At 58.9% G+C, this 25,505-nt stretch overlaps 3 protein-coding genes across 4 annotated transcripts; 1 reads left to right on the top strand and 2 right to left on the bottom strand.

Moving 5' to 3' along the window:
- Window positions 1–57: 57 nt before the first annotated feature.
- Window positions 58–2,385, top strand: RAC3 (Rac family small GTPase 3). Of its 2 annotated transcripts, none has more exons than XM_058705442.1 (6): window positions 58–192; window positions 735–806; window positions 1,029–1,146; window positions 1,276–1,338; window positions 1,749–1,908; window positions 2,154–2,385. In XM_058705442.1, exons 1-6 carry the CDS (start codon window positions 158–160, stop codon window positions 2,282–2,284), a joined length of 579 nt encoding a protein of 192 aa, XP_058561425.1. In that variant the 5' UTR covers window positions 58–157; the 3' UTR covers window positions 2,285–2,385. The 2 variants fall into 2 exon arrangements, with proteins under 2 accessions (XP_058561425.1, XP_058561426.1); XM_058705443.1 differs by having other exon boundaries at window positions 1,749–1,912; window positions 2,154–2,351.
- A 1,820-nt stretch (window positions 2,386–4,205) lies between these two features.
- LOC131497443 (L-xylulose reductase) lies at window positions 4,206–6,100 on the bottom strand. The gene is made up of 8 exons (XM_058703710.1): window positions 5,974–6,100; window positions 5,801–5,898; window positions 5,188–5,342; window positions 5,052–5,094; window positions 4,878–4,977; window positions 4,725–4,789; window positions 4,517–4,634; window positions 4,206–4,390 (listed from the first exon to the last, which is right to left on the bottom strand). The coding sequence occupies exons 1-8, from the start codon at window positions 6,023–6,025 to the stop codon at window positions 4,287–4,289; spliced, it is 735 nt and encodes a 244-aa protein (XP_058559693.1). The 5' UTR covers window positions 6,026–6,100; the 3' UTR covers window positions 4,206–4,286.
- Window positions 6,101–11,542: 5,442 nt separating this feature from the next.
- On the bottom strand, window positions 11,543–13,859 carry LOC131497588 (carbonyl reductase [NADPH] 2-like). Its single transcript, XM_058703973.1, has 8 exons — window positions 13,704–13,859; window positions 13,131–13,228; window positions 12,873–13,027; window positions 12,737–12,779; window positions 12,550–12,649; window positions 12,369–12,433; window positions 12,022–12,139; window positions 11,543–11,932 (listed from the first exon to the last, which is right to left on the bottom strand). The coding sequence occupies exons 1-8, from the start codon at window positions 13,825–13,827 to the stop codon at window positions 11,829–11,831; spliced, it is 807 nt and encodes a 268-aa protein (XP_058559956.1). The 5' UTR covers window positions 13,828–13,859; the 3' UTR covers window positions 11,543–11,828.
- Between the last annotated feature and the right edge of the window lie 11,646 nt (window positions 13,860–25,505).

Raw genomic sequence — 25,505 nt, 5'->3', positions numbered from 1 at the left:
CCGCCGGCCGCGCTCGGCTGTCTCCGCGCCCGGCGCTCGGCGGCGCTCGGCTGTCTCCGGCCGCTCGGCTCCGCGCTCGGCTCGGGTCCGCGGCCGCTGCGGCGCCGGGCATTTCTCCGCAGCTCGGCTCGCGGCCGCGCCCGCCCGGCCCGCGCCCATGCAGGCCATCAAGTGCGTGGTGGTCGGCGACGGGTGAGTGCGCCGCGCGGGGGCCGCGGGCCGGGCGGGGGCGGCCCCGGGGACCCCGCCCGGGCTGGGCGCAAGGCTCCGGGGCGCGGGAGCGGCGGGGGTGCGGGGGGCCGGGCGGGGCGGCCCTCACGCCCCGACGCCCCTCCCGCGCGCGCCCCGGGGTCGGGCCGGAGCGGGAGGGCGCGCTGGGGCGAGGTCCCCGCTGGCCGCCGGGCCGCGGGCCTCCGGCCCGGGCCCACCTGATGCTGCCCTGCCGCCGCCCGGCCGCCGGGTGGGTGGGGCCGGGCCTCCCACCTGGGCTGCGCCCTCCGCCGGGCCCACCCGCCCGGGTGCCGGAATCTCTGAGACGGCTCGCCCCACCCCCACCCCCAGCCCTGCCCTGGGGAGGCCGGCCCGCGCTGGTCCTCCTCCAGCTCTGGGCAGCTGCGGATCTGCCGGGCCGGGACCCCTGTGTTCGCCTCTGGCTGCACGGGAGGGGCTGCCCTTGCTGGGCGGAGGGCTGAAGCCTGGCCCGGGAGCAACGTGGGCTCGCCCTCTGTCCACAGCGCCGTGGGGAAGACCTGCTTGCTGATCAGCTACACGACCAACGCCTTCCCGGGAGAGTACATCCCCACCGTGTGAGCGCTCCGGGCGGGCGGGTCTGGAGCTGGCCCGTCAGGGCCTCGGGCGCGGTCTCGGTGTCGTGGGCCCACCCCCACCCCCACCCCCCCACCCCCAACCCCCGGGCTTCGAGGTCAGGCGCGGGAGGCCCCGGTCTGGGCTGCTCGGGTGGGGCCGGGGCGCTGCCACACCTCGCGTTCTGTGCGGGCCTGGACCGACCTTCCCGCTCTGCCTGGCAGTTTCGACAACTACTCTGCGAACGTGATGGTGGACGGGAAGCCGGTCAACCTGGGGCTGTGGGACACCGCCGGGCAGGAGGACTACGACCGGCTGAGGCCACTGTCCTATCCCCAAACTGTAGGTGACGACAGGGCCGCCCCGGGAGCTGGGTGGCTTGGGTGGGGTCCTCGTCGGGATATGTGGGGGGGTTGCCATTTGGAGGTCCTTGACCACTCCCACCAGGGCCCCCTCACCTTTTCTCCCAAGGACGTCTTTCTGATCTGCTTCTCTCTCGTGAGCCCGGCGTCCTTTGAGAATGTTCGAGCCAAGGTAGGGCAGTGTCGCAGGGAGGGCTTGTCTGCGGGAGAGGGGTTGTTCAGAGGATTTGCCCTGGCAGGGTGGGGGCTCTTGCCTGAAGACCTTAGGCAGCTTGTCCTTCGGAGGCAGGCGAGGTCTTGGCACGGGGTCTGAAGGTGACCCGGGACAGTGACGAGGGGCTGCGGTGAGGTAGGGGTGGGGGGTGAAGCTCTCAGAGAAGGGAGGGCCGCTAGGCCCTTGAAACTTCCCGGTAGGCATTTTGTCCTGGGTCACTTTCCCACTAATCCCAGTGAGGCTCCAGGAAGGGCTGAGGGTAGATCCAGGGACCAAGAGGAAGGGACTCTTGGGAGCCACGGCCTGCTGCGGGCATGGCTGGGGGAGAAGCCCTCAAGGGGTAGGGGTCAGAGCCTCCATCCCCGCAGTGGTACCCCGAGGTGCGACACCACTGCCCCCACACGCCCATCCTCCTGGTGGGCACCAAGCTGGACCTCCGTGACGACAAGGACACCATTGAGCGGCTGCGGGATAAGAAGCTGGCGCCCATCACCTACCCCCAGGGCCTGGCCATGGCCCGGGAGATCGGTGAGTGGGCCCTGCAGGGCCTTGGGATGCCGGCGGGAAAGGGACAGGAGGCTTGCTCTGGAGGGCACAGTGCTGCCCCCTGTGGGCCCCCACCTGTGCTCACCCCTTACTTGCACACACCACCCCCCCCCCACCCCTGCCCCGCTGCCACCTCCCTTGCTGTCCTCCCCCTCGCTGAGTCCCATCCTCAGCGTCCCCTACTCTCGCTGTCCCCTCATCACTGTCCCCTCCCTCGCTGCCCTCAGGCTCTGTCAAGTACCTGGAGTGCTCAGCCCTCACTCAGCGGGGCCTGAAGACCGTGTTTGACGAGGCCATCCGGGCTGTGCTCTGCCCACCCCCTGTGAAAAAGCCCGGGAAGAAGTGCACGGTCTTCTAGAGCCAGCTTCTGGAGGAGTGACCCCGCCCGGGCCCGTGCTTGCTGTCGTGTCGAGATGTTTGGTGTCCCTGAGTCTGCTGTGGGGGAGTGGTGTGGGTGGGGAGGGGGAAGAAGCATGGGGACAGGGCTGGGGCCGTGGAGTCCTGTCTGCTCTGTCTTGTCCTTCTGGGGTACAGCTCCAGCTTTACCTGGCCCCCACGGGAGGCTGGAAGGGAGCAGGGTCTCCCTCGGGCTGCAGGGGCAGGTCCAGGGCAGCCCCAGGATGGGCTTCCCGGTGGGGGAGGTTGGGGGGATGGGTCCGGTTCACGCGCCCCAGGATGGGGCAGCCCTTTCTTCTTTTATACAATAAACATTCTCCACCACCATCTCCCGCCTGTCTGGCTACTTGCCTCTCTGCCCTGGGGTGCCTGGCCCCTCACTTCCCCCATCGAGAGTACAGAGGGGTGAGCTTGACCCCACACCCTGGGCAAGAGGAGAGAACGACCTCGCTCAGCTGTGTCAGTCCCCAAAGGAGGTGACCCAGATCAGAACGGGAGCAAGGACATGTAGCCCCTTTGGGGTGAGGAAAGCCCCCCTCGTGCTGACTTCAGGCCTCGGGGAGGGGCACGCGCTGGGGAGGCGGGCTTCGGTGCAGCAGCTCTCAGGTGTGGGGAGGGGACAGCCTGCGGTCAGGGCCCATGGAGTCCCTGGCAGGGCTCCGCAGCGCCCGCACCCACCAGGGCTGGGCCACACTGAGCTAAGTATTCAAGAAGAGAAGTGGTCAGGAGGAGAGGTGGCCAGTCTAGACAAAAGCGTGGTGGTCAAGTGTGGTTCCTCTGGAGTGGCAAGGGGCTCTGGAGCGGCAAGGGGGCCGTGTGTCAGTGCCAGAGTCAGAAATAGTGGGAGGGAAGGTGAAGGTCAGCCGGGGAGCGCCGCGGGGGACCACAGTGCAGGAGCTCGGACTTCACCCGAGGCCGCAGGGTGCCAGTCCAGGCAGGTGCTTACGACACCAGGCCTCCCCATGGTGTGCACAACAGGCTCCCGCCGGCTCAGAAGAGCCAACTGTGAGAGTTTTCAGGAGTTTCGCTAGCCAGTTGCTAAACTGCCTTTATTAATAATTATATACACTTACAATGAGTCATATCAGAAAATGAGCAAATACTCCAAACACCCGTTTTTGTACACAATGCTATCGTCTAGGTGTGTGGGGTTACTTGTGCCCGTGGCATCTGTGTGGTGCGGATGCCACATGAAGGTGGGACACTGCACATCTGTCCCCACACATCTGCGCCCAGCCCCGCCCTCAGTAACATCAGATTGGGGGGGGGGGGGGGTGTCCCTACCCTGTGGAGACCGGCAAGTTCGAGCAGGGCCTGGCAGACCGAATCGTTCAGGCCTAAGGCAGGAAGACACGCGGGTGACACATGGGCCAGCTCTCACGTGGGGAGTCCTTTGTGAGCCACAAAAGTGGTACGATGTCCTTCCAGTATTTGAAAACTGTCACCTGATCTGGCAAAGAGGTCGATCAGGTCACTGACAAATTAGCGAAGTTCCAACATCCGTCTTCCTTGTTCCACTTCTGACTCGTTCATTAATGCCGATAAACATCAACCGGTGTCTCCGTGCGGTTACACCCATGGAGCTGGTTGTCAGAACGCCGCTGCTTCCAGCCCACAAGCCTCTGGACGGAGCCAAAGGCCATCCCTGGTCAAATTCACCGCCGCGCTTAGGAGCTGGCCTCCTGGATGGCCTCGCCTCCCAGGCCCTGCCAGGAACTTGGCCAGGTCTGAAAAATCTCAGGCACGGGAGCCAGGCTGCCACCTGGCCTGGGCTGTGAGTTGAACGGGTGCCTGCCTACCTGGGACTCATTCCCACCCCCGAGCACTGGGTCCTGCACCTCCCGACCCCTTGCCAGCGGCCTAGCAGTCAGTGTGCAAACCAGGCAGAAGAATCATGTTTATTGGAGAGATGGGGACAGGGGTGGGCTCAGCACGAAGCAGGGGTTACGTTAGGCAGAGGAGACTCAGGTGGCCAGGAAGCCTCCGTCCACCGGCACGGTGGAACCTGTGGTCATGCTGCTCCGGTCACTCAGAAGGAAAAGGATGACGTCCACCACATTCTCCACCTCTGTGGGCAGGGTGGAAGTCAGGGCACAGGTGGAGGGGGCTGCCCTCATCCTTCCCTCTCACTTCTCACCTACGTGGGTATGGGGGCTACTGGTGCACCCCCCGGCTGGGCTCCTGCCTGACTCACCAGCAAACCTGCCAAGTGGGATTCGATCCAGCATGGCCTTGGCCTTCTGGGGGTCGCTCCAGTTGGCCTGGGCCATGGGGGTCATCACCACTGTGGGGTTCACCGCATTCACGCGGATCTGCACCAGGACAGACAGGAGGTCAGCAAGGCAGGCTAGGCGCCCAGGGCATGAGGGCTGGGTGTTGGGAGGCGTCCCAGGGGGGCTCACCTTGTGTGGCCCAAGCTCCAGAGCCATCACCCTGGTCAGCATGTCCATGGCACCCTTGGTAGAACCTGTGAGGAGTGGCGTGCCTGGAGCCTGACGGCTGCAGACTTGGGGGTCGGTGGGGTTCGGGCAGGAGCACATCTGGGGCTTACTCACAGTAGACGCTGTGGTTGGTTATTGCGCGCTGTGAGGCCTGGCTGGAGATATTCACGATGGCCCCCGGGGCCCCCCTAGCTATCAGGCCCCTCGCCACGATCTGGAATTGCAGAGGGAGCGTGAGGCAGAACTCGTCACCCACTAGTTCCCACCCCAGCCCTGAAGGCGGCTCACCTGAGACACCTGGATGACAGCCCGCAGGTTCACATCGAAGGATCTGGAGGCAGATGGAGAGACCCCGGTCAGGGACTGGGGCTGCTGCTGCAGGGGACAGCCCTGTCCCCGGGGGCGTCTACCCTGGTCAGCTCACGTGTCACACGCCTCCTTGGTGACCTCCAGGAAGGGCTGCAGCAGCGCCACGGCGGCGTTGTTCACCAGCAGGTCCACGGGGCCCACACTGCCCAGTGCCCGCTCCGTGGCGTCCCAGTCACCCAGGTCCACACACACGGGCTCCACCCCAGGACACTGTGCGTAGCGGGGGGGGGGAGGGACAGCTACCAGCGGCTCCCCGCCCCAAAAGGGGCGCTGCCTCACCGATCTTTCAGCCTGACAGGGGGCGGGGCTAGAGGTCCCAGAGGATACCTTCTTGGGGTTCAGAACGCAGGCTGCTGAGGGAGGTGGTAGAGGACCTAACGCGGTCCCTGGGCATCTCGGGGCTTGGTGACCTGGAGGCTGGCCCCGCCTCCGGCCGGTCCACTTCCTGCGTCCCAAGGCCCCGGGCCGGCAAAGCAGCCATTTCTGCCTCCTTCCAAGCCCAGGGGGCGTTGCCGTTCCACCGGAGGCCGCGCGCCCTGGGAGGGGCTGCTCAGGGTCCTGGGTCAGCCCCTGCGCCCCGCGCCTGCGCGTCCCGGCCCTCTCGCCACCCCCACCCCCAACCCGCCCGCCTCCCGCCGCCCCCGGGGCCGGGACAGAGCTGCGCCTACCTCGACGACCAGGCTGTCCAGGTCGGCCCGGGTCCGGCTCAAGGCCACCACCTGCACCCCCGCCGCGTGCAGCGCCTTGACAGTGCCGCGCCCGATGCCTGCGGGGAGCGCGGCTCAGTGCGTGCGTCCCCCGCCGCGGCCGCCCGCCGCCCCAGGCCGCCCCGCAGGCCCACCTTTGCCAGCCCCGGTGACGAGCGCACGGCGGCCCGCGAGCCCCAGGTCCATGACTGGCGTTCAGTGTCTGAGTGTGGCGGCCGTCGGAGGGCGCGGGGCGGGACGGCGGAGAGGCGGGGCGCGGAGGGGCCAATCACAGGCTGGTGTCCGGGTCAGGGGCGGGGACATGGAAACAGCACCGCCCAGGCGGGCGCCGCAGGCGCAAGGGAGTGGGGGCGGCGGGTCACCTGAGCCCGAAAGCTGTTTAGCGGTTTCCGAAAGCAGAGCCCCGGAGAGCACCGGTTCCCTGCCAAGATTGTTCCAGAAAAGGTGTGCTGGTTAATACCAGAAAGAACGTGTAGCTACACGTGAAATGCAGAACTCAGCGCCAACATATCTTGCTTTGTTTCTGGGAAGAAAAGTTTGGCAAAAGGGATCGCATGACCCGCACCCCCACCCTACCCCATGGCTGACGCAGGTTCTCTCACAGTGCCCAAAGGGAGAGAGTTTGGACAACTAAATCAGCCTGAAGAAGCCAATGCCAACAAAGCCCCACCTTAACCTGGTGAGGTAGAGTCCCCTCCCTAAGGAAGGAAAAAAACAAAAACAAAAACCTCAAGGTAACCTGGCTGTGCGCATACATGACAACATCCCTCAGGACCTTGTAACATGAGATCACTTAATCAGACTGCATGTTTGTGTGTTACCACATATGGGGGACAAAGAAGTAGAAAACACATTTGAAAAACTATGCCACGTGGTGCTTGGGGCTCAGTTCTTTGGGTACGAACCCAACTGAGCTGTGCTGGCAGGAATAAAGTTGCTTCCTGGGAAGTAAAACCTCAGTGTCGCGACTCTGTGAGAGTCCTGCTACATTACTTGGGGACTCGTCCGGGATTCAGAGACAGTGCGTTTCCACCTCCTTTGCTGCTGGGATACGAACCTCCGGGCGCCGGGGGACCACTTGACCCGCAGGAGGCTACCCCTCCCGGCTGGGGGTGAGGACCCCGTGTGCGCCAGCGGAGCCCGTGAGGCCCAGGGACCAGCTCAGGGAGCGCCCATCAGACTAGTATGAACCCAGGTTCGTTTTGGCAGACCTGCCCCTAAGAGGCAGAAGGGGAGCCTGGTCACCCCCCAGGGCTGCCTTAGTAGTTCCTCGAGGGGACTGGGCACAAAGCTGCAACTCCAGGGCGCTCCGCGGCGGGTTGGAGTCACCGTGTGACCGTGTGTGGGGACTGGTCTCTCATTCATTTCCTGGGTCAATGACTATGATAGTTAGAGCCAACTGTCTCTGGTTAGCTTACCTCTGAATGGGAGCTTTAAGGAATACTCCCAAGGGGCCAAACTCCCTTTGTTTCAGGGAAATTCCCTGTCTTCTCCGGACTGACATGCACTGCCTTATTGCACCAGTGAAAAACAAAGCAAAACAAAAGAAACCTGGGGTCTGCTCCTCTGTCTGAGCCGACAAGACTTAAAACTGGGAATTCTCTTTCTCTGCCTTCTGCTGGCACCTCGCCTCTTCTGCCTTCCCCTCCCCCCCCTCCTGTTTCTGCACCACTTGGGGGCGGCCTGCAGAACGGGCTCCCCAATGCCTCAGGCACATAACCACCCCGCCCCAGAGGTCCTAGAGTGGAGACCACACACTTCAGATTTCCCCACCAGGACTCTAAGTAGCAATTAATCACGGGAAACAAATTGTCTTCGGTGGACCCAAGTAAAACGTATTTAGTGTTTAAGTTAATTTAAGTTTGTTGGTTTGATAGAGACAATGTTTATCAACATTAAAAAAAAAAAACAACAACTTTTACTCTACCTAGATTTGCAAATAAGCTCATGTGATCTCTGTTCCAATTTAACAAAAGGGTGACTTAAAGTAATGGTTAACTTTGTCTCATAGTTTTCGTGAGTAATTGTTAAGATAGCTTTCAAAGTCTTTGGTAACTTAAAACTGTTAGGATGTCCTTGGAACCACAGTAGAGGGGACGGCCATCTTGCCAGTGCAATCCAACGAAAAGCCCCTAGTAGGGTGCCAGAACGAACTGGAGGTCAACCAATCACCGAGCGACAGCACGACCTGACATGAAAAAGGCCCACCCGGACCTAAACCTGGAGGAGCTGCAGCTTAAAAACCCCACCCCACCACACCTGGGTGCGGCTTCCCTGGCTCCTCTCTCTCTCTCCTTGAGTCACGGAACCTCGCCCGAGACCTTAGTTCCCAAATAAAGCCTTTGACTGCTAAAATTTTTTAGCTTCTGACTCCTACCTTTACCCTGCCTTACGCCTGACCCTAACAAAAACGTTAAACTTTTTGCTTGCATGATAAATTGGGTTTTAATTCATTGGCTATCTAACGAGACAAGAGGCTAAAGCACTAATTACTAAGTTTTTTTTTTTTAACATTTTATTTGTTTTTGAGACAGGGAGAGACAGAGCATGAACAGGGGAGGGTCAGAGAGAGGGAGACACAGAATCTGAAACAGGCTCCAGGCTCTGAGCTGTCAGCACAGAGCCCGACGAGGGGCTCGAACTCACGGACCGTGAGATCATGACCTGAGCCGAAGTCGGCCGCTTAACCGACTGAGCCACCCAGGCGCCCCTAAAGCACTAATTACTAGATGTAGGTTTGCGCTTTTGACTGGTTGCAGAAAAATAAAGATATTTGGATCTGTTAAAAAACATGCTTTGTGCTTGATTCTTATGTTTGCCATCTAAGAAATTCTGATGTAACAGTTCACAATTGATTACTACTTAGTTTTTACTGGAGACTAAGGTTTCTAAGAGTTAAAATTCTGCTAAATGTAGTTGAGACTGATGGAAATAAGGAAAGCAACTCTACATGTAGAAAACTAGACATATAAATAAATATAAGGTATGGAAATACATTTTTTGTTAAAGGTAAACAACAAAAAAAATAATTTTGTCCTAAATAAGACTGGTTGTTTGGGGGAAAAAATGGCTCAGGTCAAAATCTAAAAGCAAAGGACAGTTATAAAAAGGTTTATGAAGAAAAATCTTTAAAAAATTGTACATATGGTCATGAGGTCTAAGGTCAAATCTTTAAACTACGCTAAATTAGCCACTATCTTTTTTTTTTTTAATTTTTTTTCAACGTTTTTTATTTATTTTTGGGACAGAGAGAGATAGAGCATGAACGGGGGAGGGGCAGAGAGAGAGGGAGACACAGAATCGGAAACAGGCTCCAGGCTCCGAGCCATCGGCCCAGAGCCCGACGCGGGGCTCGAACTCACGGACCGCGAGATCGTGACCTGGCTGAAGTCGGACGCTTAACCGACTGCGCCACCCAGGCGCCCCTAAATTAGCCACTATCTTACAGACACAAAATAAAACCCCGGTGGCCTTCCTGGATAGGTTAAGGGAGGCTCTCATTAAATATACACTGTGGGCCACTTGACCGACCCTTGGGTAGATTCTAACTGCTGTACCCCTACACCATCCCTTGTAAGCTTGAAGAAGCCAGAACGGTCATCATCCCTGTTCCCTCACAGCAGACACAGGCCCTGTTCCAGGGGAGGAATGAATAGGGAAAGGGTGAACATGAGGCAGAGAGAGACAAGGGACCTCAGGGAGGCAGACTACAGCTGCAGGTGGGAAGCTGAAGAAGCAGATGGGGTTCTCTCCTTGTGAAATCCCTTATGGGCACCCTCCCCCCCATTATCAAGGGCATAAGGGGGGGATCTAAATGAGACAGGCAATCTAACCCTAAGACAACAGGTGTGAGCCCTTGCGTCTACCCTAACCACCTTATACCACTAGGTCAGGGAGCGATTACCTGTGAGTCTGACCACAGAGGCTCACCCTTTTAAACCAGGAGATGCTGTATGGGTGAAGGAGCAGAGCGTCCAACCCCTAAAACCCCTCTGGAGAGGACTGTTCATTGTCATTTTGTGCACCCCTACGCAGGAAAGTCGCTGAAGCGGGTCCCTGGGTTCACTACGACAGAGTGAAGCCGGCATCTCGAAACTGGGAGTGCCTTCCTGATTCATCAACGCCGTGCAAGCTGACCACAGGAAGAAGCAACCTGCAACTCCAGGGGGCTCCGGCCCCGGGAGACTGCAGCCCTGCTTTAGTCACTTGGAAGCTGACTGACCTACGCACGGCAGAAGCTTGAGGAACCGACGGTCCGATGAAACAAGACTGTCCTTATTTTCTATACGTTTCCGCCTTGTTTTTCACTGTTACTATGATTCTTGGTCTACTTTTCACCATAGGATTGGCTGAGGCTGCCCCGGGCCGGCTAGGAATGGGGGGAGAGGTTTCTGTTAGCACTCACTAGCCAAGCAGCAAACCAAAGTGCTCAGTGCTATCTATCAGAATCGCTGGGCCTTAGATTGCCTGCTTGCTTCTGAGGAAGAAGTTTGTGAAAAGTTTAGCCTCAGCAACTGCTGCCTATAGATAATGAGGAAAAAGTCATAGAAAAGATCACAGATCAAATCAAAAGGATTACTCATGTCCCTGTCCAGACCTGGAGTGGTTAAAACCCCGGAGAGTTATTTGGAAACTAACTTTCAGGGGATTCAAAACTCTCATAAAAATTATCCTCCTAATTCTGGGAGGTTGCTTAATCCTACGGTGCTTAGCTCCCTTGGTTGTACCGTCTGCTTCCAATCTCACTGAGGCCATGATTTAAAAAAAAAAAAAAAAGAGGACAGCCATACATGAAATGATGCTATAGAAATATAAGCCTTTAAACCAAGATGGTGCTCTTTAACCCAAAAATAGAGGGGTCCAAGCATCAAAGAGGGGAAAGTGGCAGGGTTCCCTCCCTAAGGAAAACAAACAAACAAAACCCTCAAGGTAACCTGGCTATGAGCATACATGACAACATTGCTCACGATCCTATAACAGGAGACCACTTAATCAGACTGCATGTTTGTGTGTGTTACCATATATGGGAGACAAAGAAGTAGAAAATACATTAAAAAAAAAAAAAAACACCACGTGGCATTCGGGGCTCAATTCTTTGGGTACGAACCCAACTGAGCAATGCGGCACAAATAAAGTTGCTTCCTGGAAAGAAAAGCCTGGGTGCGGTGTCACCACTCTCTGTGTGGGAATCTTGCTACACTGGAAGGGAGGGGAACCCCTATCATCCAGGCCCGTTAGCAGACCACCAGCACTGTAAAAAAACTTGCACAGGATGAGATAGGAGGATCGGGGTCATCCGGGGTTCACGGTGGCCGGCAAGAGCAACCGGCATTGCTTCCTGAGCCTTTAGGGTCATTTACAGATAGATGTGACCCGGGGGTACATGGCATCTTCCCCAGATCCCAGACCCTCTAACCTCTCTGACCGGCGGAGGTCGGAGCAGCAGTGCTGGGCTGAAGGGCGGGGCCAGAGCCTCAAGGGGAGGGAACGTGGCTGCCCTCTGCCCAGGGCTGATTGGGGGCGCTGGGGGAGGGGGCGGGGCACGGACGAAAATCTCTGTGTAAGAAATCGCTGCCCTTCAGCTACAAGACAGGGTCGCCGTAGAGTCCGGCTGGCTTTAGGATCTGCGCCCTCATTTCATGGCAAGTGAAATGTGTGCTCCCTCTCCCTGATCCTCCCCTCCCAAACCCCGGCACGCACTGGTTCCAGAGAATGGCCTCCATTTATTTAGGGAAATCCAGCCGGCACAGGGAGGACACAGTGGGTGGGGGCGACAGGGGCGGGTTTCATGGCAGCACGAGTGTGGATGCGGTGTGTGCCCAGATGCAGAGTCTGGGTGGGAGATGCGTGCGCGAGCGGCTTGGTGGTGAAGGCGTGGTGGGGCGGTGGGCGTGACCGGGGCGTGGCTGGGCGGTGGGCGGTGCGGGGCGTGGGCGGTGCGGGAGGCGGGCCTGGTGCCCCGAGCGCCGGCTCCCCGGCGCCGGGCGCTCTAGGAAGCCAGGTACCCGGCGTCCACGAGTATGCCCGAGCCGCTGGTGGAGGCGCTGCGGTCGCTGAGCAGGAAGAGGATGCTGTTGACCACGTCCTCCGTCTCTGCGGGGATCGGCGGGGGACCGGCGAGATCAGCGCGGTGTGTCCCGGCCGCCCTGCTCGCGCCCTCCGCTCCCCGAAGCCCCGCTGACCTGCAAACTTCTGCAGGGGGTGACGCTCCTTCAGTTTCCGGGCGATCTCGGGGTCCGTCAAGACTTTCTGGCCCATGGCCGTCAGCACCACCGTGGGGTTCACGGAGTTTACCCGGATCTAGGGCCAAGGGGCCGAAGACGGCGGCCTCAGCGAGTAGATGAGCCTCTGTGCTCCCCCCCCACAACTGCGGAACTTGCTTACTGTGTTCAGTCAGTCGCTGCCCAGAGCCTTGGATGGTCCTCCGGCCTCTCCCATGCCGTCTGCCGCCCCTTACCATTGCCAGCCCCTACCCCTGCTCCCCAGCCCACCTTTGTGTGATCCCCAGGTCCTCCCCTCCCATGCCCACCTTGTACGGCCCCAGCTCTGCGGCCATGGCTCTGGTGAATACACTTATTGCGCCCTTGGTGGAGCCTGTGGAGGGAGGGCAGCACTGAGGACCCCTTAGCCCTCTCTGCACAGACGCTAAGCCCCAGCGCCCAGGATCTCTTCATGGATGGATGGGGTACGGGCTGGGCAGAGGGACTCACTGTAGACAGATAGGTTGGGTAAAGTGACATGGGCCACCATGCTGGAGACATTGACAATGGAGCCAGGCACTCCGCGGTGGATCATTCCCCGGGCCACGATCTAGAAACCAGGAGAGGGGCAGCCTGATCTCACTGTACTCCCGGCCGGGCCTTGTCATCCCTGGGCCTTGCTCCCCCACCGGCTCACCTGGGACACCTGCACCAGTGAGTACAGGTTCACACTGAAGGTCCTGCAGAGGGCAGACAGTCAGAGCGTCCATGGCCACATCGGCCCCATGTCCTCAGCAACCACTCCCCAGTCCACCTGCTGTCCTACTCCCCACCTGTCGAAGACCTCCTTGGTGACCTCCAGGAAGGGCTGCAGGGGCACCACGGCAGCGTTGTTCACCAGCAGGTCCACGGGGCCCACGTTGCCCAGTGCCCGCTCCGTGGCGTCCCAGTCACCCAGGTCCACACACACAGTCTGTATCCCGGGACACTGTGGAGAGGCAGTGGTCAGTGATCAAAGAGGTGGTCCCAGCTGGCTCATGAGGCACCCGGAGCGTGTGGGGTCAGGCTTGGGCCGTGACCGGGCTGCTCACCTCCTTGGAGAGGCTGACTAGGTCAGTGTCGGTGCGGCTCACGGCTACCACTTTGGCTCCCAGGGCATGCAGGGCCTTCACAGTGTCCCTCCCGATCCCTGCAGGGGGGCACCGGGTGGGCAGATACCCCAGTACATCTGGGTCAAGGCTGAGGACTGAGGCTGCAGCCTCTTCCACTCAGGAAAGAGCAGTGAGGGGGTGCCAGCCAGAGTCAGAGGCTCGGCCGGCCAGGATCTGGCCAAGGGAGGCCCCAGAGAACAGCTCCTTTCCACTGAGCCCAGGGAAGAGACCCTGTCTGGATGTCCCCGTCTGCGTAGCCTGAACCTGAAGGCCACTGTCTCGGGTGGAGCGTCTTGCACTGACCAAGTAGAGGCAGTGTCCTGTCCCAGGGCGGCCTGCTGGGTGGTGGACGTCACCGGGGCCGCGGTGTGGTAGGGAGGCAGGCACTGGCGGGGAGGGCTGTGACAGGCACGGAGGGACTCACAGACCCCAGCACAGGCCTGTGAGGCTTCAAGTCTGGCCACCTTACTCTCCACCTCGGCCCCTCCCGCACCCCCACCTGCTCATATGTACCTTTCCCTGCCCCTGTCACCAGGGCCGGCAGGCCTCTGAAATTCAGTTGCATGGTGCTGACTCTGAGCCTGTGTGCAGCAGGAGAGGAGGGCAAGGAGGTTTTAAAGGCCTGTGGCGGGGCCATTGGGGTGCTGTGAAGGAAGGGGGGGGGGCTGGAGGCACAGGGCAGGGGCGGGGCATCACTGCAGTCTCTACTTCCTTGTTTACAGGAATCTTCTGCCCTCCCCAGCACAACTCAAAGGTGCTGGTCAAAAGCTGCACCACGAGGTTTGGAAAAGGAAATAAAGGAGCTTGTGGGTGGCTCAGTCGAAGTGTCTGACTCTTGAGACCGGCTCAGGTTGCGATCGTGCATCAGATTCCATGCTGAGCTTGGAGCCTGTGTGGGATTTTCTCCTCCTCCCTCTGCCCTTCTCCCCAAATTGCACTTTCTCTCCAAATAAATAAATATTTTAAAAAAAAAAAACAGAAAAGAAAAATAGGGGCACCTGGATGGCTCAGTCACTTAAGCGTCGACTTCGGCTCAGGTCATGATCTCACAGTTCATGAGTTCGAGCCCCGTGTCGGGCTCTGTGCTGACACCTCGGAGCCTGGAGCCTGCTTCCGATTCTGTGTCTCCCTCTCTCTGCCCTTCCCCCACTCATGCTCTGTCTGTCTCTCTCTCTCACAAAAATAAAAATAAAGATTAAAAAAATTAACAACAGGGGCGCCTGGGTGGCTCAGTCGGTTGAGCGTCCGACTTCAGCTCAGGTCACGATCTCACTCCGTGAGTTCGAGCCCCGCGTCGGGCTCTGGGCTGACGGCTCAGAGCCTGGAGCCTGCTTCCCATTCTGTGTCTCCCTCTCTCTCTGCCCCTCCCCCGTTCATGCTCTGTCTCTCTCTGTCTCAAAAATAAATAAACGTTAAAAAAAATTAAAAAAAAAATTAACAACGACAGCAACAAAAACAGAAAAAAAATTAACCGTGCAGTAGGAACGTGGCCCTTCTTGGATGGTGGGGACGGATGGGCTGGAGCTGGCCCCTGGAAGCCTCGAGCAGGCGCCCCTGGATTATAGCCCGGGCATACTGGGTTCGAGGCCGTTCTCCTGCCCTGCTGGCCCCGACTCCACCGCGGCCCTAGTCTGTGGCCTCCAGAGTCTTCCTCACCGGCCCCTGGCCGGCCTAGGACACCCGGCCCTGGCTTCCAAGCCCAGAGCCCAATCCGATCCACAGGTGTGGCCACCCTACCGGCCTCATTCCCTCTCAGGTGTGGCTCGGGGAGGGGGTGGTTCTCCCTCCCGGCCGTCCTGTTTTGGCTCCCTCCCCCTACTCTGAAACTTCATCTTGTCACAAATCGGTGGACTCCTCCGGGCACCAGAGGCCTCACCGGGCTTCTCCTCTGTGCCACTGCACCTGTGGGTTCTGATGGCGATTCCACTTCTGGCAGCAAGCCCCAGGCCTGTCCTGAGCACCTTCTGGTCCCCGGTCCCGGGCCTCGCGGGACCCATGCCGCTGTCCACAGGGTCGGGGGTCAGGGCAGGGCACGTGACAGGTCTACCGGGCCCTCCCTATCCAGAGGTGTGCCCCACCGTCGCTCCCTCGCTCAGACCCGGCCAGCGCCCCAGGAAGAGAGGCTCCCGTCCTAAAGCCCATCCTGCCTCTCGGAGACCCCCTCAGTCCTGCAGACCCAGCTGGGCTTGCCCCCTGGGCGCGTCCTTGGCTGGCGAATCGTCGGCGAGCGAAATGGAGGGACTCCTTGCCCTGACACGGGTAGCTCATGCGGTCTGGCTTTCTTCCCAGACACCTGTTGGACATTTGTTCCCAAGAGGGACTCACGGTGCCACCTGTGGGGGTGGGACAAGGAGCCGGTCCTGTGTGCGAGTGAGGCTCCAGAGAGCACGTTAGCCAGGTGCCTGGGAAGCGCCTTTCTGCAGCGCGGGGCCGAGCTCCCATCTGCGGGATCCACCCGCAGGTCTCTGAGGTCCCCAGGAGAGAGCACACCTGCTTCCGCCTCTCTCTGAGCCCTGGGGTACGGCTTCCATGTGGCCTGGGGGACAGTCCCCAGCCCCCTGCCCACCCTTTGCCTGATCTGCTCGCAGATCCCTCTGGGGAGTGTTCTCCCAAACACCCACAGCTTCAAACTGTCTCCCTACGTCCCTCAACCCACACCCCGAATCAGGACACCCGGCAGCACCTGCCCCACTCCACCGAGGCCACCACGACATTCCAGACACATTCAAGTGCTACGGATCATTTTTATTCTGAAATCATTCAGGATTGCAAGGATAGTACAACCGTTTGCTCTGAACCGTTTTGAGAGTAGTTTGAAAAACTAGCACCCCATCGCCCGCAAGTAGCTTAGTGTCTGTTTCCTTCAAATGGACATTATCCTGCACACACACACACACACACACACACACCAGCCAAGGACTAACACTACATGTCCCCACCATGTGTCCTCAGCTCCCTTTCAGGTCTTAAAAATTGTCCCAGTGACGTTCTTGTCGTAAAGAACGGCTTCATTGAGGTATAGTCGATAGATAATCAGAAATTCAACTGAGCAAATATTGAACATCTGACTTTATTAATCAGTTCGTGGATTAGGCATCATCTCATCCCCAAGCAGAGAGGAACTCCGTTGAGCTGCAGAAAAGGAAGGGTTTTTAAGGAAGAGAGGGAATGGAAAAAAGGAAATTAGTAGCAAAGTGCATTGTTTTAGGCCAGGTGGCCCTCCTAAGGGGAACAGAAGGGGTCCCTCGGTACATGTCCTGGTGCTGACCAGGGCATTCCCCAGTTGACTGGCTAACGGGTCCCTGACGTGAGTGACTACATTTGGGGCCTCGCGGTTTCCTTTTTACCAATACTAAACTGCACAGATTTAACGTACAGTGAGAGCAGCTGGGGCCCAGCCCCGCGAAATCATCACCACAACCAGGGTCATAAACAGACCGATCGGCTCCCCAGGCTTCCTCGTGTCCAGCCGCTTCTGTGCTTGTGGTGGCAACACGTGGCCCAAGCCCCTGCCCCCAAGCGCCCCAGCGCGGGAAGACTGCTCCCCATTGCCCCCCGTCCCCCCCACTCAGCGCATCCCCGGAACTTAACTCTCCTGGCCGACCGGAAACGCCCCATTTCAGTTCTGGGTAGTGAAAGGGCCCAATCCAAGGTCACCGTTGTTGGGGCTGGCTCATCCCTCTTGTCTCCCTCACTCCAGGACACTCTTCAGTCTTTCCTTGACCTTTATGACCTTTTGGAGACTGGAGGTCGGTTCTTTTGCGGAAAGTCCCTCAGCTCCGCCTTGCCCGGGGTCCATCGCGATTAGATGCTGCGTGTCTCTGGTCAGGAGCGCCAGGGAGGCGGCGCCCTGTCTCACAGCGCGCCGTCAGCTGGTGACCTGTGTCACCACTGGTGCCGTTAGCTCCCACCCAGGGGTGGAAGGTGACGGCACTAGACCTCACAGCTTGGTCCTTCACACTAAGAAGAACGTGGCTGCTGTAGCTTCGTGTGTCCTCTGAATCGCGGGCAAACTGTCCCTGTGGTCACACGGACTCGGAAGTACACAGGGAAAGGAGTTCTGGGTCCAGGGGCGGCCGTGCGCAGCACGCACCCACCGGTGCAAACTCGTCACGGAGCACTCTTACAGTGCAAACAGACCCCTCACTCCCCAGGGACCCTGTGTCAACGCTACAGCAACAGTTGGTGTAAGGGTGAGGCTTTGTGCGGCCGCAGAGGGGCGGCGTGTCTTCTAGGACTCAGGTCCCTCCTGCGGGCCTGGGGCTGGGACGACCCCTCCCCCCCGCACCCACAGCACCAGGAGGCCCTTGGGACCTGTGCCGGGAGTGGCCACCTGCCACACCCCACGTGCCCCAGCATCCCAGCTTCTGCCGGGGTCTCTCAGAGCCGGGCCGAGACCACGAGGGTGAGTGACGGGGCCCGCGTCGGGGGGCAGAGGTGACAATGTGCAGGCCGGGCAGACCCCCGGGGGCCGGAGACCGGGCAGAGGGACGAGGCGGCCTGGGGGCCTCACACAGCCCCACGCACACCTGCCCCAGCTCACACACGTACACACCCACCCGCACGCGTTCCCCACCCCCAGGCGCACCACACGCACATATACTTCCCCCACGCCTGCTTTACTGACTGTTTTCTACCCCTGAGATTCTGAGTTCTTCAGCTCACCAAATCAGCCCTCCGGGGGCCTGCCTCTGCCCTCTGCTTCTGGCCTTGGGCCTCTGCCCTCTCCCCTCTCGCCTCGGGCAGACTGCGGAGGCTGTCTTCCCAGGGATACGGCCCTGAGTCAAGAGGGTGAGGGCACTTGCACCCCAGGGCAACAGCGGAAGGGGCGTCCATGCCCGGAGCAGGGCTGTGGAGCAAAGGTTTGCCAGGGGCCCTCACACCTGCCCCGGTGCCCGACACGGGCTCATCAGAGTCTCCGAGAGGAAGGTCACGAACAGCATGACCACCCACCCACCGCAAGCTGGCCTGTGCTCTGCACTGGAGGTGCGTGTGGCGGACCCACTGGGGACGGGGACAGTGAAACGGGCCACAAGAAGGGTGTGACCCAGGCTGTGGCGGGGGCGCCCGTGCAGGGAGCCCCCACCCGGGGCCGGGGCGAGGAGCGGGCGCCCACCTGCTTGGCAAAACGCCAGGCCTCTAGTATTGCGGGTGGTGGAGAATTCGCGGCCCAGAGAGGTCCGCCCTCACCTCTGCTCCTGAGATGCGACCTCCAGGCCTCTGCAGGGTCCCGCCTGCCAGGCATGTCTTGGCTCGCCTGGGGGCCTTGGCCACGGGGTGGTCTCAGGTACGACTTGTGCGGGGGGGCTTCAGGAGACGTAGTATCAGGCCCGGCCTCTGGGGACGGCTGGGGTCCAAAGGTCGGCCAGCCACACAGGCGGTAAAAACCCTGGACACCGAGGGCTCAGGCAAGCCTCCCTGGCTGGCAGTGTTTTGCGTGCGTTGTCACATGTCAGGACTCTGAGGGGAGGAGACAGTGGGAAACTCCCCCCCACCCCTGCCCAAGCTCTACCTCGGTCTCTCCCTGTGGTGAGAGGGCCTGGGAGGAGGACTTCGTCTGGATCACGCAGCAGGTGCTGTGAGATGGGGGGCAGGGGGGAGGGCAGGGAGAGGCTTCGGGTGCCCAGGGGCACCACATGAAAAGCCTGGCTGCAGCTGGACAAAGGTCGTTCCCAGGCCTCTGGGCTTGCTTCTCAGGCTCTGTCCTTGAGGTCCTCGAGAGGGAGGGAGGTTTTAGTTGACTTTGAGGAGAGCATCCTTGAGTAGACCTGCCTGAAACCAGACCTGGCCACTTGAGCTGCAAAGAGGACACTTGAGCGGGGTGGGGTGGAACTGAGTCAGAGCTGGCTCGGATCAGGGACAGGTGGGCTCCCGGTGGGGGGAAGGGACTTCCCACCGAAGGGCCAGCCCCTGCGAGGCCCACTAGAAAAGGCTGGGCTCCAGGCTGTGCTCAGGAAGGGTATGGAGGCCTCCGGGAGGCTTGGGCACCGGACAGGCCTGTAAGGAGGCCACCCGCAGTCCGGATCCCACCCTGCTGTCTGGGCTGGAAGGTTTTTCGTTGGGAGGGCCTGGAAAATTCCATGGCTGGGAGGTGCGGACGGGCACGGTCTCTACACCTACAGAATGTGGACACAGTGCTTAGAAACCAAGGCTGTCTCCCGAAGGGCATTTCGGTGCCACGGGGGGTGCAGGTGCCCTTGTGCTGGTCGCGCTGAGCAAGTGGCAGCCTCCCGCTGTGGGACCCGGCCCTCCCCCAGAGCCAGAGCCACAGCCCGGTCGTCACCCACGGCTCAGGCCAGAGCCTGCATCTGTTCCGGACCTTTCCTCAGTGCCACTGGCCACCTGCTGCCCACCAGGACCCGCTGGTTCTACTTCAGGAGGAGTTCTTGATCTGCCTGTGCCCCCATTTCCCTCTCCCCGAGGCCGGGTCACCCGCACTCTCGCTGGCTCCCAGCCACGTCAGCCGGTAGAGGCCCGGGCTCTCTCCCCACTCGCCGCAGCTGCTCCGTCCACCCTCTCAAATGTGCGCCCAGGAAGCCGAGCTGGCACATCAGCTTCTCTGAGGGTCGTCCCTCTGGGTCCCCGCACCCCCGCTGTGGCTCCCGCCCCCACCGCATCCACTCTGTGACTTGCGACAGGCAGGACCCCAGCACGACAGGGTGCTCCGCCATTATTTCCCTAGCACTACACTGCGGAGCGAAGGAACGATGAGTGAGCGAATGGATGGCACATTCTAAGACAAGGGACTGCCAGCTTGTGGCTGCAAAGAGCACAGGCTGTGGGTGCCGGCACGGGACGCTTGTGGCCGAGTTGGTAGGGAAGGACAGGCACGGGCACGTACAAGATGACCACAGGAGAGACCTCTGCCTCCACAGCTGGCCCGCATCCGAGACTGGGGGCAGTACTGTGTCACAGTCAATAGGACAGTTATCAGGACAGCACTGTCGATGGTGACCTGTCCTGGACATAGGGCCCCCGAATCCGTAAGTGGAGATTAACAAAACACAAACCACCCAGAGCAGCATCAGGCTGAAGGCAGCACGAGGGGGCTTCCTGGAGGAGGCAAGAGGCAGGCGCAGCTGAGAGAAAGCTGGGAGGGGGAGAAAACCTGTCCAGGTCACTGGACACAGGCCACCACTCCTCCCTCACTGGTCGTGTGTGCACACATGCACCACCACATGTGAATGTGAGCACGTGTGCTCGGGCACTCACATGGGGACACACACGGACACGTGTGTGCGCACACAGGCACACGTGTGGCAGCACTCGCGTGTGCTCATGTCTGGCCAGAGGGACGGAGGTTCATCCATGACGCCGGGCTGAGCCAGGAGTCAGGCTTAGCCACATCCTGTCACTGTGTTTAGGGTCCACTCTGGCACTCCCCATGGCCGGTCACACAGGCCGGTCTCAGGGGAGGACGGGCCAAGGCACGTTGGCTGCTCTGACCGGCTCTGGGTCAGGTGCCTCCTGGGGACGCTGCTAAGCCAGATTTGCACCTGGGCCAGGAGCTCAGCCTGGTCTTGGAGCCTTTGAATACACCCAGAGGTAAGACTGGGGATGCTCGCCTCACTGGGGCGGAAGCCGAGGGCCGCCTCAACAGCGCATTTTGTTTTCTTCTGGACGCCGAGGGGACAGAAAAGACCTAAGCCCTCCAGGACCCCATCATCTCTGGGCATGAAGGTCTGTGTGGCCGGCAGTCGGCAGGGGTGACGGTCCCACGCCGACCGCATGGGGCACCCAGGTCAGATCTCTCCCCCTGGGCCTCTGTGCTCCCAGCAGGGAGTGGGATCCAGGGCTCAGGTCACCCCAGGAGCTCAGTTTGAGGGAGGCTTTGCCTCTGGGGGTGTCTGTGGGCTCAGTGCCAGGCCTTTCCTGCCTCAAGCACCCCGCTGTGGAAAGGTGTTCAGGCTCGTGGGCACCATAGAGAAAGGGTTCCTGCAAGGTTTCCTTTGAGGGCCTTGGAGCCGGCACCCTCCGTCGGGCCACATGGGAGGCACCGCCCCAAGTTGGAGTGTGAGCCACGAACCACAGCCCGAGAAGCCAATCGACGAGCCCACTAGCTTTCCTGTGTGGGCTTGTTCTTATCTTCACCCACCGTGGCCAGTCCTCACCACGTCGCTGGGGCCCGGAGCCTTAGAGGGAGAGTGATGGACACCTGGGGAGGGGCCACGCTCAGCCAGTGGCACTGGCCGAGTCAGCTGGGCGTGGAGGCAACGATCACAGCTGAGGTTCGGGACTTCTCTGGCCTTCCCACCGCTGCCTGCACCTGCCGTCTCCCGAAAGCCCCGACCCCGCTCCTGGGGGTAGAGGGTCTCCCCTCTCCCGGAAGCTGATTCTTTCACAGCCTGGCACCAGGGCTTTGGAAAATAAGAGGGAGACCTTGGGTGTCAGGGTTATTGGGCAGGGGTCCGTCCCCTGGAGGCTTCTGGGTCCTGGGGACACTGCCTGCCTTCAGACTGCTGACAGCTTCTCCGGTGGGAAAAGGCCTGAGGACCTCTGCTCCCCCCACTATGACAGGATGATAGCATAATGTGTAAGGTGCAGATGGGGAGCCCTGGCCGCGGGTCTCCTTTGCCAAGAGACTAAGCTCTTTCCAGCAGGGGAGTGTTCGGGCGGGTTTGCCGGAGGCACAAGGGCTCTCTGCCAGGGTGAGTGTAAGGCAATGCTCCTGGGAAAAGCCATCTTGCCTACTCCCAGGATTAGGACGAGGGATGCCGAGCTCGGGAGGGGCATCAAGATTCCTGCCAGCAGGCACTGGGTTCTCCATCCTGCGGCCTTGCTCAGTGCATGGAGAGGATGGTCCTTTCCCCCAACATGACGGTGTCCCTGGGGAGTCCGACGACCCCCCCCCCCCCCCCCGCCTTGGGAGCTGGCCCAGCTTAGGTGAATTTCTGTCTCTTAGGCCCCAGCAGACCCTCCACCAGCTAGTGTTTCCTCAAGAACAGCTATAACTCGCCCCTCGGATCAGAGTAGAATAGGTGAAAAACAGACTGAGATTTACAACACACTGTCCTCTCCATGAGCTAAAAACGTGGGGCCAAACAACCACAGACATTTGCCTCCAGGGGTGATCGATGGATCGATCGATTGGTTTAGAGAGCACGAGTTGGGGAGGGGCAGAGAGAGAGGCAGAGAGAGAATCCCAAGCAGGCTCCGCGCTGTCAGCACAGAGCCCAACACGGGGCTCAAACTCACAAAACCATGAGGTCATGACCTGAGCCGAAACCAAGAGTCGGTTGCTTAACCGACTGAGGCACTCAGGCGCCCCTCCATTGGTGATGTTTTAACAGGTTTCCAGACTACCCTTCCCACTGTAAATAACTGTGGAGCCTGACGAAATATGCCCAGTAGTTGTTTTCCGGAAGTGGATAATAGGCAGCACAAGACTTCCGTCCCTGGTGGATAGAAACCCCTAAGATTAGACCCACGGATGCTCTGCCTGGGGTAGCACCTCCACCTGAGGGGCAGGGAGCCAGAATCCAAGAAGAACATATGATCCTGCCAAGCAGAGGAAGCAGATCAGGATTTGAGGCAATTGAAGGGGCTGGGATCTTCAGGCCTGGCGTTAGAGAGGAGGAGGCTGCACCCAGAGGTCTGTGGGTGGTCTCTGTCTGGTTCCCTTCTAGACCACGGCCGAGGATAGGGCTGTACATGTGCAGGGTAAGATTACCCAAGAGGGGTTAAAGACAGACAGAGGAGTAGTTGTGGACCAGTGTTGGGGACCTGGGAACTCTGGCCCAGCCAGAGTAGACACGGCTTGTCAACACCTCATTCACTCCCTGGGCATCCACCTAAGACCTGGAAAGTCTGATCCTTATAAGTCAGGGCCACTAGAGGCAAGCTTACTCTTCTCTCTCTGAAGCCCTAATAAAATGTACAGGGGTGACAGTTCGGAGACCGAATCCCACTAAGTCAGAGGCCCTGGGGAAACACGATAAGTTTTGCACAGATAACCCTAAAAAAGCACAAAACCAAAACTAGACGAGTTTAAAATGATCAGTCAGTAATTAAACTGTCTACCAGAACAAACATCAACACTCTTCAGAGGAAGATAACAGAATCCAGACTTTCTATGGCATATCATCTGCAATGTCCAGTACACGTGAAAATTTTCTAGAAATGAAAAGAAACGGGCGTCTGGCTGGCTCTGTGAGAGGGGCATGCAACTCTTGATCTTGGGATTATGAGCTCAAGCCCTACTTTGGGTGTAGACATTACTCAAAGAAATAAATTTTTTTTTAAAGTAAAAGAAATGAGGGGCGCCTGGGTGGCGCAGTCGGTTAAGCGTCCGACTTCAGCCAGGTCACGATCTCGCGGTCCGTGAGTTCGAGCCCCGCGTCAGGCTCTGGGCTGATGGCTCGGAGCCTGGAGCCTGTTTCCGATTCTGTGTCTCCCTCTCTCTCTGCCCCTGCCCCGTTCATGCTCTGCCTCTCTCTGTCCCAAAAATAAATAAAAAACGTTGAAAAAAAAAAAATTTTAAAAAAAAATAAAAAAAGTAAAAGAAATGAAAAGAAACAGGAAAATATTATCCACAGGCAAGGAAAAAGCAGCCAGTTAAAAAAAGACTGTCTTGATTTACCAAACAAGAGTTTATTTTTTAAAAACTTTAAAAAAGTTTATTTATTTTGAGAGAGAGAGAGAGAGAGAGAGAGAGAGTGAATGCAAGTGGGGGAGGGGCAGAGGGAAAGCGAGGGAGAGAGAAAACCCCAAGCAGGCTCCATGCTGCCAGTGCAGAACCCGACACAGGGCTCGATCCCATGAACCAGGGGATCATGACCTGAGTTGAAATCAAGAGTCAGATGCTCTACCTACTGAGCCACCCAGGCCCCCCTATCAAACAAGACTTTAAAGCAGGTATTACAAACACGTTCAAAACGTTATGGGGCGCCTGGGTGGCTCAGTTGGTTGAGCGTCTGAGTCTTGATTTCCACTTGGCTCGGGTCATGATCTCCTGACTGTCGGGAGGACTCCCAGCTGCAGACGCACTGGCACGTGCTGGCTGAAAGCCGGAATGTTCCTCTCACAGCCACAAGTGCTCAGTAGGAACGCGACCGGCCTTGGCACGCTCGGCGTCACCGGTAATCGGTACCCACCAGGCCCGCGCTTCTCCACGCTCCCGTGTGACTTCAGGCCAGTGGCACGCAGGCAAAGGAATGTGTGTCCCTTCTGGGCCCCTGGTGGGCACGTCAGGCATCTCATCACTCTTGTCTCTGCCACTGTTCTGGCGATGCTGGGCCGCTCGGAAACCACAGCTGCTGGGCCCAGGGGTAAGGGGCCGGGTCCTGACTCGCACAACCCCCCGCGTGGTGTGGACAGACGCACGGTCAGGGTGCAGTCATTTCTGCCCGGCACCGAGCCCGTCCTGACCAATGCTCCATGACGGCTTCTTGTTTTTTTAAGTAAAAGCAACAAATAATCTAATTCTAGCACTTGTTGTTGAGAAGCCTTGTCCCCATCGGACTGCTCCGGGGGCCGTGTTGGAAACCTTACGACGGTGCCCAGGAGCATCCGCGTCTGGGCTTCGCTCCGCACCTCCTGAGGCCGCCTGTCCACCTGCACCAGGGCCACGCTGTCTCGATTCTGTGGCTCCACCCTGGGTCTTGAAGTCAGGCTGAGTCCTTCCACTTTGTCCTGTTCCCAGATTGCTCTGTGGATCCCACATGCTGAGCCTTTCCACATAGACTTTAGATTCAGCCGATTAATGTTTTTGTGTCGTGTTTGTCTGATTTTGGGGCCAGAGTCACGCTGGCCTCACAAAATAAGGGAAAACATCCCCTTCTTCTCTGTTTTCCGGAAGACTTTGTGTAATATTGATGTTACTCCTTCCTTGAATGTTTGGTAGAACTCATCAATGAAACCACCTGATCCTGGATATTTCCTTGTGGGAATGTTTTTGTTAATACATCGCAATTATGTAATACATATGGGCTGTTCCGATTTTGAATCTTATTGGCTCACTTTCTAAATACCGTCTTTATTGAGATATCATTTGTATCAAAAGGTGTATGGTTTGGGGCACCTGGGTGACTCAGCCGGTTGAGCGTCTGACTTCGGCCCGGGTTGTGATCTTGTGGTTTGTGAGTTTGAGCCCTGCCTCGGGCTGGCTGCTGTCGGCACAGAGCCTGCTTTGGGTCCTCTGTCCCCCTCTTTCTGCTCCTCCCTCACACCCTCTCCCTCAAAAATAAATAAGCATTTAAAAAAAAGTGTATGGTTTCGAAGCGTGTAATTCAGTGGTGTTTATTATATTCGCAGAGTTGTGTAACCACTACCGCTGTCTAATCCCAGGAGGTTAATCCCCATTATGCACGGTGGGAT

The sequence above is a fragment of the Neofelis nebulosa genome, chromosome 16 (assembly GCF_028018385.1).
Source record: "Neofelis nebulosa isolate mNeoNeb1 chromosome 16, mNeoNeb1.pri, whole genome shotgun sequence".
Classification (NCBI taxonomy): Eukaryota; Metazoa; Chordata; class Mammalia; order Carnivora; family Felidae; genus Neofelis; species Neofelis nebulosa.
Note: the sequence above shows the minus strand (reverse complement) of the source record. Positions and strands in the feature narration are given on the sequence as shown.

What these genes read in the sequence shown, in the direction of transcription:
- RAC3 (XM_058705442.1), top strand. Translation starts at nt 158, where the DNA reads ATGCAGGCCATCAAGTGCGTGGTGGTCGGCGACGG. An exon ending in TGCGTGGTGGTCGGCGACGG is followed by an intron (nt 193 to 734) that starts GTGAGTGCGCCG and finishes CTCTGTCCACAG; the next exon opens with CGCCGTGGGGAAGACCTGCT. An exon ending in GGCCATGGCCCGGGAGATCG is followed by an intron (nt 1,909 to 2,153) that starts GTGAGTGGGCCC and finishes CGCTGCCCTCAG; the next exon opens with GCTCTGTCAAGTACCTGGAG.
- LOC131497443 (XM_058703710.1), bottom strand. Translation starts at nt 6,025, where the DNA reads ATGGACCTGGGGCTCGCGGGCCGCCGTGCGCTCGTCACCGGGGCTGGC. An exon ending in AACCAACCACAGCGTCTACT is followed by an intron (nt 4,790 to 4,877) that starts GTGAGTAAGCCC and finishes CACTCCTCACAG; the next exon opens with GTTCTACCAAGGGTGCCATG. An exon ending in TGGAGCTTGGGCCACACAAG is followed by an intron (nt 4,635 to 4,724) that starts GTGAGCCCCCCT and finishes GTCCTGGTGCAG; the next exon opens with ATCCGCGTGAATGCGGTGAA.
- LOC131497588 (XM_058703973.1), bottom strand. Translation starts at nt 13,827, where the DNA reads ATGGCCCCGCCACAGGCCTTTAAAACCTCCTTGCCCTCCTCTCCTGCT. An exon ending in GGTGACAGGGGCAGGGAAAG is followed by an intron (nt 13,229 to 13,703) that starts GTACATATGAGC and finishes GCCCCCCTGCAG; the next exon opens with GGATCGGGAGGGACACTGTG. An exon ending in ACCCAACCTATCTGTCTACA is followed by an intron (nt 12,434 to 12,549) that starts GTGAGTCCCTCT and finishes CTCCCTCCACAG; the next exon opens with GCTCCACCAAGGGCGCAATA.